The 19,232-nt window shown below is 39.4% G+C and overlaps 1 protein-coding gene across 1 annotated transcript; it reads left to right on the top strand.

The window, feature by feature from the left end:
* Window positions 1-1,023: 1,023 nt before the first annotated feature.
* Window positions 1,024-13,846, top strand: LOC139743908 (beclin-1-like). Its single transcript, XM_071654374.1, has 11 exons — window positions 1,024-1,183; window positions 1,707-1,833; window positions 2,446-2,533; window positions 3,337-3,399; window positions 4,103-4,252; window positions 5,392-5,516; window positions 8,245-8,391; window positions 9,023-9,172; window positions 10,232-10,342; window positions 11,464-11,610; window positions 13,695-13,846. Exons 1-11 carry the CDS (start codon window positions 1,036-1,038, stop codon window positions 13,795-13,797), a joined length of 1,359 nt encoding a protein of 452 aa, XP_071510475.1. The 5' UTR covers window positions 1,024-1,035; the 3' UTR covers window positions 13,798-13,846.
* The last annotated feature ends 5,386 nt before the right edge of the window (window positions 13,847-19,232 follow it).

Raw genomic sequence — 19,232 nt, 5'->3', positions numbered from 1 at the left:
TTTTCGCGCATTTCGCGCAACCAGAAACTAGCGCGAAAATAAAAGCAAGCGAATATTTTTGCTTACCATACTTACACGTTCTTGTGTGTGATGTCTTGATTCCACGGAATTAAAAACACGCGAAACTCTTCTGACCCGGCCAAGTGCGAAAAATTAGTCACGCGAAAATATCCACTTTTACAGTAACAAGTACTAACGAAGTTAGACCGTATTGTTAGACACCAAGCCAAACCCGCTATTCTGATCGTGTTTGTCATAGTGGAAAGACATAGACTCCTAGCTAGGTCATCCATATCTCTAGGGGAATTAGTACTGACGCTAATTTAATCAAATTAAGCTCCAGTACTTTATTCAATAATTTACTTGCGAAGACAAGTGCATTTTGTCATGTTTGTAAACTTTCTTACCAGCTGCCTACACCTGTCTACGATGAAGGACGAGATCTAGTAGATTTAGCTAGGTTCTAGTCATCTAGTAGAAGAACAGATAGACCTCTCTGCGCCTCTACAATTCCTATGAATAAAATTTAGGCCTTTTATGTCATATCAAATGCAACACAGACATCACAACTAGGTTTAGGTAAAGCTGTAGAGACTAGATTGATCTATTATTCTAAGTTTAACTTTACGTATCTTAACTCTAACACATTTGAGGGATTTTCCAGGAAAGGGGATTAAATGAGCAGTTTCCATGCTTAAAGTTATTGATAAACTTTGTGAATTGTATCAATAGTTTTATTATTATAATTATATGTCATAAAATTTTATGAAATATATTTTACAATTTACAGATGTTTAATAGACCTTCTATAGAATCTTATTATGATATAATATTTCAGGGTATTCATTGATAGAAATATTAGACACAGAAATGGTAGGAGTATCATTAATGTGTGCATACACATGCAGTATGCTTATCACATAAATATCATGCAGCTTAGTTCTGAATGTTTGTATTGTGTTTGGTCAATAACTTTTCCTGTGTTTTGTTTTATTTTTATCCTTCACATTTGTGAAGTGCTTAGATGACACCACAATGACCAGCAGCAGTCACAGTAGCGACTCTCAGCGGTCAGGAGTGGCCACAACCCAGGTCAGCTTTGTTTGCCAGAGGTGTTGTCAGCCACTCAAGCTTGACCAGTCCTTCAGCTCACTGGACAGCCAGACACTCACTGACCTCACAGGTATGTGGTGGCCATAATTATAGCATCCATGATAATTGGTCATGAGCAAAATCAATTTTGTTTTATTTTTTGTTTCCAAATGGAAATAGAAGAAGCTGAAAAAACAAACACTACCCTCTTTATGGGGAGGGGGGCGCTGCCGAATGAGGAAGACGTTGATAGCTAGGACATCTTTGAGAAAATGATAGATGAAAATGAAATATTAAATCAATGAAGCTGTGTGTATTTCATATACAGTAGGTGTAACAAAGATAGTCTGGTTAAACACATGTTAGGTACAAAGAAATTTATTACCTTTATGAGTTATATACAGTGTTAGATTATTTCTCATGTTAGGCAAAGTCTGTTTAATAGGATTCCCTTCCCTAAGTTCCCTTTTAGCCCCCCCCCCCCCCCCCCCACATCCTTTATTTTCTTTTGCAATCTGAGTAAACTAAAATTGTTCAGCCTCTGTAGTGTCGGCAAGTTTTTTTCCTTGTGTGCTCATAATGCATAGTATTCATTTCACTTTCTTTCTTATTAGCTCCCCTGGTTGCTGGAACAGGTAGTTCAGGTAAAGCGACGCCTCTTTTACAGAGCACAGACAGTAGCGAGCCATTCGACGTCAACAAAGATGATGGAGTGTCCCGTAAAGTTATAGCACCAGCGAGGTACAACCAAGAATCTTGTATATAATTTATAAGTCGTGAGTGTAGTAGTTTCTTTCCTTCAAAATCATTCGTTGAATTCATGTAATAGCCATCAAGTTCCTAAAATTTTGTCAGAAGCATTCCAATTGACTTTTTTTTTACTGCCCCTACAATTACACATGAAGCCTTGTGTAAAAAAAGAAAAAGAAAAGAAAATTACTCAATATCATCTCACATCACTCTTTAAAGTTTTTCAAAAAAGGATACCAGAACTGTCTGGCTATTATGCACAAACATGAACATTTGTACCTTACAGGAATTGAAGTCATCTGTGATTATGAGGGGTGGATTCAGACAAGGTTAATGCATGGAGATGAATGAGTGGCTGTAAAAGTGTAATTGTATGGTTGCAGTAAATCAGTCATATCTCAGTGATTAACAATGTCCTTATCAACTTGGTAACTTGTAATCAATTTTGATTCCATAATTATAGTGAAGATTCAGGATAATCTCATTCTAACTTGATGACATCAAATGTACGCCCCTTTGTTGTTGTTATATTTTTTTCTTCTTGTAGCACATACAATATATTTTTGTTATTGTTTTTTCCTCTTTGTGTGTCATATTACAAAGGCTCTCTTCCCATGACAGCGGTCAAGACTTTACTCTCCTGGGAGAGACAGCCAGTAGTAGAATGGAGAGTCTGAGCCACAGACTAAAGGTAGGGGGTTCACTTTCAGCTCTAGCCTTTGTCCTAAAGTGAATATTGGATCTTTTAAACAACCAGATTTGATGTGATAATCTCCTGGTAAATTTTGCCAGTGGCTGTATGGAAAATCTTGAGGTTGGGTTATGGCTGTATGGAAAATCTTGAGGTTGGGTTCAATGACAATGCTGGTGGTGCTGGAAAGGGCATGACATATCATTCTTGCAAATGGAATATCATGTGTCGGTTGTGTCCATCAAGTTGAGAAGAATTGTTATATCTCTGGGGATAAGGAAAGAGAGTTGAATGGAGAGTTATATGCTTTGTTTGCCCTTTGCTCATGTGATGATTGTAGCACAGTGATTCAATGATAAAATTTAGTTTCTTTTTTGAGAGTAATTCAGCATTTTGAGATAAGATGACAGGAAGAAGTCTGGCCCTCTCCGAAAGTGAAAAATGGTTTTGAATTTATGCACTTTTCACGTTAATCAAATTTGAGATATGACTAGATATTAAAAGAAACATTAATGCAAATCTGCTGAAAATAGAGGGCTATCAAGGGAATAATTATTATGTCCATTAATGGTTCAACATTGTCATTTCAGCACAGTACAAGATGTCCAGTTCTTGTTGTGGTGGCAAATTATGTCAGGCGGAAATTTCATAAATGTTGGGTGTGTGAATGAACATCATAAATTTATTGATTTGTGACCTTGTGAACCGTACCATGTATGCACATTGAGAAAGGCGCCAGTGTCTCATGTGAACATACTTACAGTGTTGTGTCCTTTGATTTCGATTCTGTTTCATTTTTGCAGGTTTCTAGTCACCTGTTTGACATCATGTCGGGCCAGTCTGACATTGATCACCCCCTCTGTGAAGTAAGTGGCCTGAGATAAATTGTTTGAGTGTAGATTTTCTGTATATATACATTTGATATCAAGTCAGAATTGAGTGTGCACGTTTCATGGTATGATGTGAACAAGAGCAGATGCAAAGGCAACATTAGGGATCTTTTCCTGCTCAGTTGGTAGAAGTGTGAACAGTAACTTTGAATGTGTGGAGTGATTGTAGATTGTGAAGCACTCTTGAGTGCAATTACCAAGTGGAAAGGTTTGATACAAAACAGTATCCCTTTTTTATCATCGTTCTGATTGTCATTGTGAAGAGACATTTTCTAAAGAAATGCAAAATTAGTAAGTATCCATGAGTGATGGTGATAAGGGAAACCCTGTTATAAGGATATAGCTGGGACTGCCAATTTTTTACCTCTTTGTAACAGGTACCTGGTTGTATACATATCATCAAAATACAGTAACAGAAAATGGGGATCGCCGAGTTCTCCTTGCTAGAAGTGGTAACTCGTAAGCGAGCTCGTCATAATGGGTGTCCTGCAGTGAGATTAATCCGTTGAGGACAGTTTGATTTTGCTCCAACACACATTTCCCATAGACGCTTGCCTGAGTATACTCGGGACTGGGACTCATCCTTAACGGGTATAAAGGGCGTCCTTGTTGAACTGGTTTGCAATGCTGTGAGATAAAAAGACTTACAATGTATCTTTTATACTGGTTTGCCATGTAGGAGTGCACAGACTCACTTCTGGACCAATTAGACCAGCAGCTGAAGATCACGGAGGACGAGTGCAAGCACTACCGGGAGTCTCTGGAGAGACTGACGGAGGCCGAGGAAAGCGGGGAGGGCAGCGAGGACGTGGAGAGGGAACTTCTCAAGGTTTGCATTCACACCATCTCTTTGTGTGCTCTTTGCTGTCGCTGTGTCCTTTAGTTTGTGTACATACATGTATGCCGTCACTTGTAAATTATCGCTGACGTGACAACACCTCTCTACCTCAGTTGGTATATATTCAAACACTTCATAACTTAGTTTTGAGTATCAAAAAATAGTGATTTTAATGTTAAAACATTATTTTCATTAATATAAGCCAAAACAATGTTTGTGCATTATTTGATATCAACCATGATTTCTTTTTGGAGAGATAATGCAAAAATGATAATTTTTTTTCGCTGTCCTGATTATTCATGATTTTTTTTTTTTTTTTGGTTAAGATATGTGATCTTGTCACCTCAAGGATATTATGTCATTCAAAATTGTGTGTGTTTGCATTATTGCAATTGACTGGAAAGCTGCTTTGCATGTGAGATTTGCATAATCAAAGCCCTGAAGTTTCATGCAGTTATGTTAGGTCGTAGAGCTTGATCTCAACTGCTCTCAAATCACCGTTTTTTTTTTTTTTTTATAGATTAGACAGTGGAGATTGATGTGGTTCAAGTATAATTACAGTTGGCTATCTGCAAATATACAATTCCTTACCATTGTATGCTGAGTGATTATTCAATGCACAAGTCGATGTCCTATGATTATGTAATGTCATTTTATTAATGCCATTGTGCCAGTATATAAGATCATTGACAAACAACTGTGGCATTAATTTTTGTTTAAATGTACATGTATATTACACTGTACTTCCACACCCTCATGGCTAGACTTTGGTTTAAACTTCTCAAACACATCTCCTTCAGAAAGTTTTGGTGTAGATTTCTGGGTGTGTATCATGAAGATCTTGGTAGATGGAAGCAACTGTACATTATGCCATATATTTAGCAAGTTTAATTTTTCCCAGCAATTTTGCGGGTGGTTAGATTCCCGATTGTGGAGTACAGCAAAAGATGGAAAAATGAAAGTGTGCATATTGCACTCATATCGAGGTCTGAGTAAATATCTTTCATGTGTTGTTCAATTCGCAAACGGCACCCGGTTCGCAAAATTCACAAAAATAAAAACCCTGCAAAATATATTATGATGTTTACGGCACTACAAAGATGCAGTAATTTGTCCCTCTGCACCCACAGCTCAAGGAGGAAGAGGCGGCCATGGTTCAGCAGCTGGAGCTGATCGAGAGAGAGAGGAAGGAGACGCAGGAGGAGAAGAGGATGCAGCTTAAGGAGCTGGAGGAGCTCAAAGAGGAGGAGGAGAAGTGAGAAACACATCATCCCCATCATTAACCCTCTCATTACTAGACTAATCACGGCTCTGCGGGCTGGGGTGGTAGTAGTGCAGAGACTCCAACATCAAGCATCTCTTAACCCTAACCAGGCCAGGCTTTTTGGGGTGTTCTGTGGCCGAGGGGGGTTGATACAACCCCCCCCCCCCCCCCTTCCGAGATCTCGGCCATCGATCGCGCAATTGCCATGAAAATTGGCACGTGACATGCATTACCTGTGGCGTAATCTACCACATTATACAAAAAGAAACGGGAATTTTCATTATATTGATTAATTATGCTAATATATGCATAAAATCATACATTTTGCTCTAAATCAGAGAGTGAAGCTCCTAGAATCCTAATTTTTGGTGATAACATTCTTTGTAGCATTCCTAACAATGTACTCGAAAAAAAAAATCTGGTATCAAACTTAATTTCTTATGTATTTTATTGTTTTGGGAATTTCTTATGTATTTCCGTGTTTTTTGACCTTTTGTTTTATCAATTTTTTTTTCGTAAAATTTATGACAGCCTTTTTCAATAACATGAAAAAACTCCATTTGCATAGACTTTACACACAAAATCACGTTTTTTAGCCATTTTCGATCTGACAGGCATGTATAAAAGGTTGTGCAGCGTCGTAACGGTATGCGCGATTTTCGCAAAATTGGTGTCAAAAGATGCGCGAGACTTGAAAGTAAAAAGTCAGCGAACGGCGCGGTCAAAAAATTTCGCACGGCGGAATAGTCGCGAAAAATGTCGAGGGGGGGTTAATTCAACCCCCCCCCCCCCCCCCCCCCGCCTTTTTAGGGTTAAAGGCACTATTTACCATTTGCAGATGAAGCAAAAACCCAGCTTTAATGCTTCAAAATAGTTCCAAAATGTAAGTTAGGGATAGAAACAACCAATGTAAAATTGTTAATCAGTAGCATCAATGTTAAGTACTGTAAAATATACAAAATGCAAACAAAAGTGTTATTATTTTTTTTCTAGAATAAACCATCTACAGTTGTTTATTGAAAAAATAGTAATATCTCCCTATATTTTAGGGGGTTTTTTTGCAAAATTTTTATGTGGTAGGATGTTTTGTGATACAACTGACTTTAATACAAATATGTATCAAACATGATAACTCGAACATTTTCAAGTCACTGCTCCAAATGGTAAACTGTGGCTTTAAATGGGAGCTTCTACTGCCTGCACTCTTAGCAAACTGGAGACCGAATGCACACACAATATTAATATGTGCTTGTAACACACATTAGAAGCATGAAGCACAGCATCCTTTGTGGGCTGGGGTCCAGTGCCTGATAGGGCCCAGGAAGATACATGAGGCAAATCTCTTGTTTGAAGAAGCTACACCCCTGTAGACAATGCCAGTGTATATCTTGGCAATCAAGGACTTAAAAACCAAAGATATAAAACACCTGTTTCTTGACCCTGGCCTAATCTAAGCATCAGTCACCGCCACAGGGGAGGGGGGGAGGGGGGGGGGGGGGGGGCACCTGCGAGAGGAGGATATTGTTTTGGTTTTGGCATGGGCTATGTAGCTCCATGGTTCGTGTGTGTGTCGACAAACTTCTACAATGCTCTCCTTCTTATTCCTGTATTTTCGTTATTCATGGGTCAAATTTTTTTGTTCGAAATTCAAAACGGATGACTAAAGAATTTCTCAATAGAATATAAAATCTAAAACTTTAGAAAGAATAGAGAAAATTGAGTGCACTTTGAATGGTCTGCCACAGGCAGATATCCTTATCATGCTCTTACGTAATATGACAGCTGTTGCAGTCATTAAACCCTGGCTTGGGCTCCAGGTTTGCCACGCCTGAGTAGAAAGCTATTTTGCAGTGGGCTAACACATCTACTACCACTTCTCAAACGACAAATCGTTAGGGGGGTATAGCACCCCATCAGCTTCGTAGAAAGTGGGGTCTCGCCTCAAACGAGGGATTGACGGCATGAGATCTCTCAATCTTAGCCCCTTTTTCAACATTTATGACAAATTATAATTCAGTGGGAGAATGCTGAATTCTAAGCGGGAGAATTACATCTTCAGTGGGAGACACGAAGCTAGAGCAGGAGATATTCAAACTCAAGCGTGAGAGCGTGAGATTTTTCAAAAGTGACCTCAAAGCGAGAGACCTCTTGCCGAAAATGGGAGAATTGGAGTCTAGTCAGTTTTAAATGTCCTTGCGGTCTTGCCTGTTCGTTGACTTTCTTTTTCTCCTAGTCATTATTATAGGTAACTAATAGATCATGAAGCAAGCCCTGGCCTAATTTTTCATCAGACTTTTCCATTGCGTGATGCCAGCAAGCATCTGTGATGTATTTGTCATTTTCCATTTTATCAATCACATATCTTTATTTTGCGTCACTGATTCAGGTCTTTAAAATTCTGAACTATCTGTAACCATTCTTTTATTCTCATCGTTATTTCAAATCTTCAAGGTCTGCCTGTGCTAAAAATAGATGCTCTTATGTGGATGCAATTCTGTTTTGTTTTTCATCTGTCTTGCAGATCTTTAATGATGGCTATTATGCAATGCTTTAAAAATATTAGATATTCCATCTATACATCTGGTCTTTATAGAGATACAGCCATCTCAATATTCACATACAATGTACCTCTAGTTGAAATCCATTCACCAGGTCTTTGGTGACACCAGACACACTTTCTGTTATTCATGTATCACTTTACACACAATTTGTCCATCAGCTACTGGCAGGAATACAACGAGTACAAGCGCCAGCTTCTGGAGCTGCAAGAAGACCAGAGGAGCGTGGACAACCAGCTGAGATACACGCAGACTCAACTGGAGAGGCTGAAGAAAACCAACGTCTTCAATGCAACCTTCCACATATGGTAGGTGATGGGCTAGTTTACACCATGTCTCAAGCAGATTTTTTTTTGTCCCTTCCACGTAAGACGCACAAAGGATTCTGTGCACCCTATCTAAAGAGAAATAATCATAAGCCTCTTACATCTGGAGCTCTCTTGGCTGAGCGATCAAGAAAACGCAAATATGATCGAGGGCTTCCATGCGTGCATGAGGTTCGAGTTCCAGTCTAACAGCAGTGCCAAGTCTTTCGGAGGAGACTTTCAGCCATTGATCCCATGCGCAGGAGCGTTGTGGCATATGCATGTAAAACAACTCACTTCACATGTCTCGTAAAGAGTCGGGAGAAATATTGGTGAAATGATCAAACACATGAAAATGAGCTTACATACTCAGATGGCAAGACTAAATTGACTTTTCCTTCCCTGGCAGACTTGCAGATTGCCAAAGAATCAATAATGATAATAATGATAATAATTCTGCAAGAAGACTGGTGTACTTGTATATTGCAATCTTTGCCAAAAAACAAAAAAACAAACGAACAAACAAACTTGCAAATGGAATAACAACCTTAAATCCAACTGTGCTTGTGACCGAATTTTTATCACTCTTAATCGTCACATTTCCTGTATCAACAATCTCTCATTTCCCATGTAGGCACAATGGCCACTTTGGAACCATCAACGGATTCCGCCTCGGGCGCCTCCCCAGTGTACCTGTGGAATGGAGTGAGATAAATGCCGCCTGGGGTCAGACTGTACTCCTGCTCCATTCTCTTGCCCAAAAGATGAACTTTACATTCCAGAGGTGAGTGTTTTTATGCCTCTGCCCGAAGGGTGGCGGAGGCATTATGTTTTCAGGTTGTCAGTCCGTCTGTCCGCATTTGTTTACGCGATAACTTGAGTAATATTGAGTGGAATCTTACCAAACTTGGACCAGGTGTAAAGTATGATGGGGCAATTACTTGAATAGATTTTGGGTGAAATCAGCTGAGGTCAAAGGTCAAGGTCAAATCATGCAATTGTACCCATTTATGCAATAACTCAAGACTAGATGAAGCAAATTTCACCAAACTCTATGCAAGGATGACATGTGATGGTGCAATTACTTGATTAGTTTTTTAGTGAAATCGGCCAGAGTTCAAAGGTCAAAAGTCAGGTCAAATCCTAAAATGTATCTGTTTATGCAATAATTCAAGACTGGATGAAGCAAATTTCACCAAACTTGGTCCAAGGATGACATTTGATGGGGCAATTAAGTAAGTAGTTTTTGAATGAAATTAGCATGAGGTCAAGGTCAAAAGGTCAAGGTCAAATGCTCAACATTTCACTATTTTCCCCATAGCTATGCAATTCCTGAAGGTATTTTCTTGAAACTTAGTTCATACATGTACTACCAAATCAAGATTCTCAAGAGAGAGTTTCAGGTCTTGAGGTCAAAGGTCAAAAGGTCAGTGCCAGGTGAAAATTTTAAAATTTCACTTTTTTTCTCCATATCTTGCAAATGGTTCAAGGTATCTTCATGGAACTTGGTACATATACATGTGCTGACTGGCAGGGATTATCAAGGGAATTTAGGGGTCATAGGTCAAAGGTCAAGGTCAACTCCTCAAAATGTCACTATTTCCGCAGGAGAACCATGCATTATTGCGGAGGCATACCAGTCGCCATAGCGACATTTCTAGTTTCGTCCATAAATTTGCTGTTGTTGTTGGTATGTGACACGAATATGTTGCTTGTGTATGCCAGGTCACGGTATTCTCAGCTCATAGGATTTTTCTACCATTGGGAATAAAAAAAGAAGGGGGATGATTTGGATAGATAATGTGATCAAAATAAAGATACTTCTGTTTTCTCCTCTGGACAGGTTCCGTCTGGTCCCGTATGGCAATCATTCCCATCTTGAGTCTTTGACAGACAAATCCAAGCAGCTTCCCCTCCACGGATCCGGCGGATTCCGATTCTTCTGGGACACAAAGTGAGTCAACCACGAAATCTTTCGTAGAATGGGTAGCGAGAATCCTGCGATCTGATTAGTCGAGAGCTATGTGTTGATTTTTACTGGCCGCACGCTGAGTCACAGTGGTAAACATGTTATCGCGCACTTGTAGCAAGAGTATGCGTACTTGTAACAGAGGTTCGCGCACTAAGCAAGTGTTCGCGCACTCAGGTTGGCCATGCGTCCAGTAAAAACTAATGCACGGCTGGCCGTGCGTCCAGTAAAAACTGCTGCATGCTCGTTTACGGCAAGCCAAAAGGAAATGCATCCAGTCATTTTGTTATCGGGTAACACGATAGAAAAATGGGTTTTTGACAAGAAAATTACCCATTCTTTAAATCAGATGACGCACATGTCTTTTCGTGCGTCAGTCGGAATATAGTGTGCATGCGGTAACTATGGAATTTAGCCTAAACCCACTCGGCTTCGCCTCGTGGGTTAAGCATTCCATAGTTACCTTATGCACACAATTTCGACTGACGCACTCAGACCTGTGCGTCATTTGTATACTGTTAGATAAACTGCCCAAAAGTCGCCCTTCGGAAAATGGAATGCTTTGCAGCATATATAGTCAGGAAGTATCAGAAAGATCCCGACTTTATATACGTTGTGTAGCAATATTTGGTTGATTGTTGGTTGTTGTTGGAGTCGGAGAGTAATTCTGTTGGTTCTCAGATTCAGATATACATGGTTGACTGTACACACTACTAAAGTATGTATAATTAGTGTGTATTGTGATGTCCCTGTTTATCTCATTTTGTGCTTGTACTTATTCATTGTGAGTTTAGAGTGATGGAACCTCACTGATAACAGTCTTGTGTTAAGATTTCTCTCTTTTCTGCAATCAGAATTATCTGTCCTATAAATCTTAGTAATCTCTTAGGAAAAAGAAAAGCTTCGTGAGGGGAAGAAATGATTAACCTCTAGTTTCAGTGTATACATTCAAACAAACACAAATAAGACAACAACAAAAAAAGAAGCAAGATTTATTACTTAACCCTAGAAGCAGTATGATCTCGCTTGAAATCCCCGAAAATTTTTATGCACTGCTAAGTTTACCTGCATTTTTTGACGTTTGACCCTCTGATGAATGCTGACAGGTTTGATCATGCAATGGTAGCGTTCCTGGATTGCCTTCAGCAGCTAGAAGAGGAGGTGGAGAGGGGGGACTCCAGCTTTTGCCTGCCATACAAGATGGCCAACGGCAAGCTTGAAGACACCAGCACAGGCCAGACCTATTCCATCAAGTACGTACGGCACTTTGTACATGTACAATATGCTGGTGGTGAAAGATTGTAGGTTACAGTGTGATATCATTCAGTGTAGTGGTGACAGTGGGGTATTGTTGAGTGTGGTAAGGACAGTGTGGCATCATTGAGTGTGATGGCAACAATGTGGTGTCGTTGAGTGTAGTGGTTGGAGTGTAATGGTATCAGTGTGGTATCATCGAGTGTGATGGTGACAGTGTGGTATCATTGAAAGTGATACTAACGGTGTCGTATCATTGAGTGTGATAGCAATGGTGTGGTGTCATTGAGTGTGATGGTGACAGTGTGGCATCATTGAGTGTGATGGTAACATTGTATCATTGAGTGTGATGGTAACAGTATGGTATCGTTGAGTGTGATGGCAACAGTGTGGTATAATTGAATGTGATGGTGGCAATGTGGTATCATTGAAAGTGATGGTAGCGGTGTGGTATTATTGAGTGTGGTGTCATTGAGTGTGATGGCAACAGTGGGGTATCATTGGGTGATGGTGGCAGTGTGGTATCATTGAAAGTGATGGTAGCGGTGTGGTATTATTGAGTGTGATAGCAATGGTGTGGTGTCATTGAGTGTGATGGCAACAGTGTGGTATCGTTGAGTGTGATGGCAACAGTGTGGTATAATTGAACGTGATGGTGGCAGTGTGGTATCATTGAAAGTGACGGTAGCGATGTGGTATTATTGAGTGTGGTAGCAATGGTGTGGTGTCATTGAGTGTGATGGCAACAGTGTGGTATCATTGAGTATGATGGTAACATTGTGGTATCATTGAGTGTGATGGTAACAGTGTGGTACTGTGAAGTGTGATGGTAACAGTATGGTATCGTTGAGTGTGATGGTAGCGGTGTGGTATAATTGAACGTGATGGTGGCAGTGTGGTATTGAAAGTGACGGTAGCGGTGTGGTATTATTGAGTGTGGTAGCAATGGTGTGGTGTCATTGAGTGTGATGGCAACAGTGTGGTATCATTGAGTGTGATGGTGGCAGTGTGGTATCATTGAAAGTGATGGTAGCTGTGTGGTATAATTGAGTGTGGTAGCAATGGTGTGGTATCATTGAATGTGATGGCAACAGTGTGGTATCATTGAGTGTGATGGTAACAGTGTGGTGTCATTGAGTGTGATGGTAACAGTGTGGTATTGTTGAGTGTGATGGTAACAGTATGGTATCATTGAGTGATGGCAACAGTGTGGTATCATTGAATGTGATGGTGGCAGTGTGGTGTCATTGAGTGTGATGGTGCAATGGCAGTGTGGTATTATTGAAAGTGATGGTAGTGGTGTGGTATTATTGAGTGTGATGGTAACAATGTGGTGTCATTGAGTGTGATTGTAATTGGCAGCAGTGAGTGCAATGGTAACAGAAACCCAGTCATCACTAGATAGACAAAAATTGTTTTCAGAAAATATGTTGCGAATTTTTAGATGCAACATGTAGTCACTTCTGCTTTACATTATGTGTACTTCAGAACACAATCGTAACATGCTTCATAAAGACAGAAGATTTTTGAATTTCAAAGCATTCTTTGAAAGGCAGATGAATAGGCTGTAATGAAGTCGTCAGAGGTTTGGTTTATGAAACCAGTATAAGATGTTGTATTTTGGGGCCAAATTACCCTGCCATCTTCAAACATTAGACACCTGTTGGACCATTCCAACACCACATTTTCCCCCAGTTTGAAGGTGGACATCATTTACTGCAATGCCATGTTAATTGATGTGTGTATCACATGTCAAACATGAAATCATATGAGGTCATGAAATATTCATTTTGTTGTTATATGTTAACTCCAAGAAAAATAGATTTCATTCAGAAAATTGTCAAACCTATGTTAGAAATTTACTTATTTAGTTGTTGTCAGTTGAGTATAGAATATTGACCGAGATCCTAGAGTGAATTCCTAAGTGTCTTTCCTGTCTTTGTTCACTTTCTGTATCTCTGTCTTTACTGTCTTTATCTTCTCGTTTATATATCTCTGTCTGTATTCATCTGTCTGTCACTGTAACACGCGTTAATCTTTTGATCATGTAATATAAAAATCACTCATGTTTTCTGTACCCCAGAATCCAGTTCAACTCCGAGGAGCAGTGGACGAAGGCGCTCAAATTCATGCTGACCAACCTGAAGTGGGCGCTGGCCTGGGTCTCCTCCCAGTTCAACAAATGAGGGCGCTCTTCAGCTTCAGAGCAGGTGTTCCAAGCTTCCAAAGAGTGAAGCTGCCCACAAAACCAAACTGCAAGTGGAATGCTGTTGACCAGCAACTGTCCATGATTCTGTTACACAACGAGATCTTCCTATTTGCCAAGTAGAATTTTGCTCGTGTCGAGTGAAATCAGGCCTCACACGCTCGACGGGATAACGTTCACTTGCAAATCTCTGACTGTTCTCATCCACTCTGTGATGGATGTCACAAAGTTGCAGGTGTTGTGGTGCAGTGGTAGACTCTGTTGTTCCTTCGCAGCAACAAAGTGCTGATGATGTGATAGTAGAAATCAAGTTGTAGCATCCTCGGCATGGTGAATTCTCTTGCATATTGAGAGACATGTTCAATCACGTTCACAACAGCACAAGTAGACGACAATACCAGGTTTTGTCACCTGATATTGCACCCACAGTTGTAGCAGCCAGTCAGCTATGAGTATCTGTAATATGGTGTACTGTCATTATTAACTCTTTATGTGCCATGGTGTGAACCCCCTGTGTGCCACATCATTCTGAGACTGCAACATAGGTTTGCTTTGAGAAAACATTCATTTTTATTTCAAGGGGAAAATATTTTCATGTAAACAAATAGTATACGTGGGAAATGATATGTGTTTCTTGTTTGTTTGGTTGCTGTTGTTTTTTTGGTGCTGTTAATGGATAAGATTGTTATACTCTTTTACAATTCTGCAAACTGAAAGTCCAAAGATTTATGTTGCATATTGAATTATTATTTGAGAAAGTACATTTTGTAGCACATAACGAAGTGGGCATGCTCTGCACACATCAGCCACAAAATCTGCACTGTGTGTGCCATGTTCTTGGTGGTGATACTGCAAAAATTATCATCACTGAAAATTCTGCTCTCTCAAAGCAGGCCCGTAGCCAGGGGGGGTGCGTCGGGTGCGTACGCACCCCCCCCCCCAAATTCTGAAAGGTCCACTTTTTCATAATAACGGTTTTTAGCAATTCTCAAGATAACGATCCAAATAAATATAAAGACACATTATATGCTACGTAAATGTGGAAGAGTACGTTTAACAATGTTAAAAATAATTGTACGAAACCCTTTTGTTGTATGAACCATCGGATCGTCCCCATGCACACAAACACAAATGTTATGTATCAATTTGTGCGAGCTATTACATATTGAAAACTTTCGGTCATCTGCGAAGCCGCGCTTCCGCGCGAACGCTATAACAACACGTAAAACGGGTCAAAAATGGACGCATTTTTCCACAAAATCTGCCATAAGAAGCAAACTTGGGGCGCCCGGATTCTGAAAGTGGACACTTTAGGGATTATTTATGTGTATATATCTTTATTGTAACATTTGTAGCAGTGACGCAAATTAGATCAGAAAAGTACCTCATGAGTAGAATTGTCTATGGCGAACAGTCCAAATTTGAAGAATTTGAGCATATTTTGCCGTCTTGCAATTCTTCCAGACGGGATATCTCGAGAACGGAAGATCGCACAAACTTGGGGCGCACGGTTTCAGAAAGTAGAGGTTCTGCCCATTTTTGTGACATAAGAATCTTGTCCATTGGTTGAGCAGTCCTGACGCAAATTTGCAGTAAAGCTAGACTACCCATTCACAATTGCTGTCATAGGGAACGTGTACAATCCATACAGAACTATCACGTGACGAGACTACCAACGAAAATTTGAGCCGTTGACCTTCACTGTCTGCCGTTGTCAGCAGTGTGAATTCCTGTGATTTCAAGCTTTTGTTTCTCGCCAAATATCATTTTCAACGCAATATCCAGATACAGTTGTATGTGAGACATTATCTAGATACGTAGCAGCCTTATTGACAACATAACTGTTAAGTTTGGGAGCAAAAACGACCAAATACATTCCACATTCCATCTCATTTTTCGATGATGGCTGTAGTCGGACTGGTGCATTTCCTTCGGAGGTGGTAATAATGTAAGTAGTTGCAACGGTCACCTTGCCACCTGCTGTCTGCAATCGGGCGCTTATATACACGTGTTGTACACAGGTAATCAACCGAAATAATGTTGTAAAGGAATGATATGCTACTATAATTTAATAAATAAGAAATAACCATTCCAGTATGTATCTTGTGTGCACAGTAAGACAGATCAAATCAAATAGGAAAACATCTGAGCACTAAGCCTGAGGTCTGAATTTGCACTCAACTTCTTCCAATGGCTAACGGATGTTTAATTTTGAATTTCACTGACCTCCAAATTTCACAAAGAAAACCTTCTTATGATGGTTAATATGACATTTGACTGATATTGGAGATGTTTGCGAATCGGATCTACTACCTTTAATATTATTAAATCTAAAATGATTATTTGAAAGTTCGGAAATGCTGGAAATATCCTACCACAAGGAGGCAAAATATAAATGGTTCACATTTACAATTCATTTTGTTTTAAAAATTTTCTTATTTATTTTCGTTTTTGACAAACTCGCATATCAACGGCTGATATACCGTATAGTAAAGTGAATGTTTTATCTTCCAAACAGCATCCAATGGGATGGAAAACTCCAACTGAAAGGTGGACACCGTGACCATACTCGCTAAAGAAAACGCGTAATAGGGGTCGTTTTTTCTCACGGATTAGATGGAAAGTGTGATGTACGAGCGTATATAATCAAAGGGTATCAAAAAGGCCGAAATTTGGGAAAATGGTATATTGTTCAATCATGATGAAGTACTTCTTTAGGGTGCAGGAAACATTTAAGGAATACTTGTTTTTAAGGCCCGAAAAAAATCATATGATCATTACTCGTTTAGGGGCCATTTTGAAAGTCCATGTATGAGCATGGTGTCCACCTTTTAATTGTCGCTACCCCTCCCGGGACAGTATCAAAGGACCGTTTTGTTAATTAACGCAATCCCCCCTTCCTTAAAATCCTGGCTTCAGGCCTGCTAACGCGGGTATACAATAGAAAAAATAAAAGTTAAAACAACACCAGGAAAATCACTATTCTCAATTTTGCGGCGCGCTACGCGCGCAGAGTCTCGAACACAATTAAACTTTGCAACTTCCTGGCAAAATGAGTTTTTACTATTTCCTAGATGAAATACCGTAACGCGATTGCATGCAACAGACAAAAATAAAAATTTCCTGGAGACTTTAAAACGTCATTAAAACAGTCAAAATTCACAATTTGCGGCGCGCTTCGCGCGCAAATTCTTATACAACTTTTGTAGTTCGGTCGTCCAAAGAATATATATATATATATATATATATATATATATAATTGTGTGTGTGTGTGTGTGTGTGTGTGTGTGTATGTCATCATTGGTATTGGTACCGAAGGTCCGTTTTTTTAGTGACCGCACCCCCCCTTGAAAAATCCTGGCTACGGGCCTGCAAAGTACAGCTGTACTTTAAAGAATTCAAATTATATATATATATCAGATGACTGATTTTGTTGTCAAGAACAAACAGAACTTTCTATCCGTAGGACATGAAATTATGTACCCTTAATCAATGGCATTTCAAGCTTTGAGGAAGGTGCATTTTGTACATTAATTCTTACTTTCAGTGGCCATCATCTATGTAGTGTAATGTGAATACTGAATACTGATACATACTTTCTCAATAGATGTAAATCCAATAAAAGCTAGTTCGGGGTTATCTCATGAGCACATGGGTACAATTAACCTTTCTTCTTTCTCAGTTGATAAGGCACTGCGCTAGTTTTCAAGCGACAGAAGGCATAAGTTTGACTCACGTAAACAATTTATGGAATTCATCAGTCATGTTCAAACCAAGGATGAACTTGCGTAGACCAGGTGACCAGAATGATCCATCAATTAGCACTTTGGAAAGCATCACATTTTATCATTTTGCACTGAATCTATTAACAATCTTTTTCGATTGATTTTGTCAAATGTCGTTTTTGCCGTCATGTGGATGTGCTGGCAAGCACCACTTATAAGGATCACTTGAATAATCATTACATCACAGATGCTTATCTCAGTAAATTTCAAAACCAACATGCTCTGCTGGTACAGATGACCTTTTTCTGCTCATGCTCAAAGAGGAACTCCAAACTGGCTTATTCAAAGGATCTGGTCTGCCTGATGAAACAAACTTTGTTATATATGTGAACATGCAATGTTAATGTCCTGTAAAAGCTAAATTTTTTTGCGTATACAGTGCACTCCCGTTATGACGAAATGCTCAGGACCGGCAGTTTTCTTTCATTATAACGAGATTTCGTTATAACCGAACAAATACAATATATAACAAAAACAAGGAACCACGTATATATATCATTTTATGTTTGCTTAATACTCATCAAACACTGGAAAGCTATATGAAATGTGATGGGATAACTGTATTACAATAATAAACGCAGGTTCCCCTCAGAGACTGTGCGTGACACAAGGAGCGAACATACAGTGGTCATGGTGGTGTGAAGCGTTCACCCATGCAGAAACGCTATAAATGCATGTTCCGCTACATTATTTTCGAAAGCAATTCGCATTTCGTTATAACGGAGCACATTTCTTTTGTTTTTCTTTGTCTGTGGCGCTCGGAAAAGACTTCGTTATAACGGAAATTTCGCTATAACCGTGTTCGTTCTAAGCGAATTTTGTACCATAGACTTTAATGGTGATAATTTTGGGACCAGAAGATTTACTTCGTTATAACGAAATTTCGTTATAACCGTGTTCGTTGTAACGGGAGTGCACTGTAATTTTTCACGCCGGACCAGGTAAAGACAATTGTCTTATGTTTTTGATTTCGCAGATGGTCACAATTGAGCAAGAACTTCAAACAGTTCACTGCTCCCACAGCAGTTAAGGTTTGTTTTGGCAGCAAATGCTATAGTGAAAGGGAACGGGTCCACATTACTTTACAGGGGTTAGTTGACGTGGAGAAAACTACATGTAATAACCACATAACAGTACAGTAATAACCCTACAACATGCCCGCCTTGAGATCAAAGAACCAATACATTCACATATCTTTTTAACAAGCAAAAATTTGGCACACTTTCATTTTTGTGCTACTTTCATGTTGCGAGGAATGTGCAAAAATTTCCACTTTTACAGTATGTCATGAATATAAGTAAGTCCACAATACATGTACCATTTTTCATGTCAAGCTAAGTGCTTGGAAAGACTACCCACTCCTCAGATACTCTGCGTTCAAATTAAGCAATTGTAGCACCTGTACAAAGTGATATGTAATTGCATGTTTTTTAAGTGCAATAAAAAGATCAGATAGACTGCACTACAAATGTTATGGGCCCAGTTCATCAATCTGTGTTCTTGTGTTGTGGTAAACTGGAGAAAGTCGTGTGGATATTTGTTTTGTTTTTGATGCATATTTTATCATAAGCATGGAAGGTTCCCATACTATGTGCACGGGCAGAGTACAAATGTACTTATGTAAAATGTG

Source organism: Diadema antillarum, unplaced genomic scaffold (assembly GCF_040938485.1).
Source record: "Diadema antillarum isolate AM-2024a unplaced genomic scaffold, OU_Dant_1.0 seq00001121_RagTag, whole genome shotgun sequence".
In the NCBI taxonomy this organism is placed as follows: Eukaryota; Metazoa; Echinodermata; class Echinoidea; order Diadematoida; family Diadematidae; genus Diadema; species Diadema antillarum.
The sequence above is the reverse complement of the archived record's forward strand: the minus strand, read 5'-3'. Positions and strand labels throughout refer to the sequence as shown.

Coding starts and splice junctions, on each gene's coding strand:
- LOC139743908 (XM_071654374.1), top strand. CDS start 1,036: ATGACCAGCAGCAGTCACAGTAGCGACTCTCAGCGGTCAGGAGTGGCC. Junction 2,534..3,336: donor GTCTGAGCCACAGACTAAAG/GTAGGGGGTTCA, acceptor TCATTTTTGCAG/GTTTCTAGTCACCTGTTTGA. Junction 4,253..5,391: donor TGGAGAGGGAACTTCTCAAG/GTTTGCATTCAC, acceptor CTGCACCCACAG/CTCAAGGAGGAAGAGGCGGC.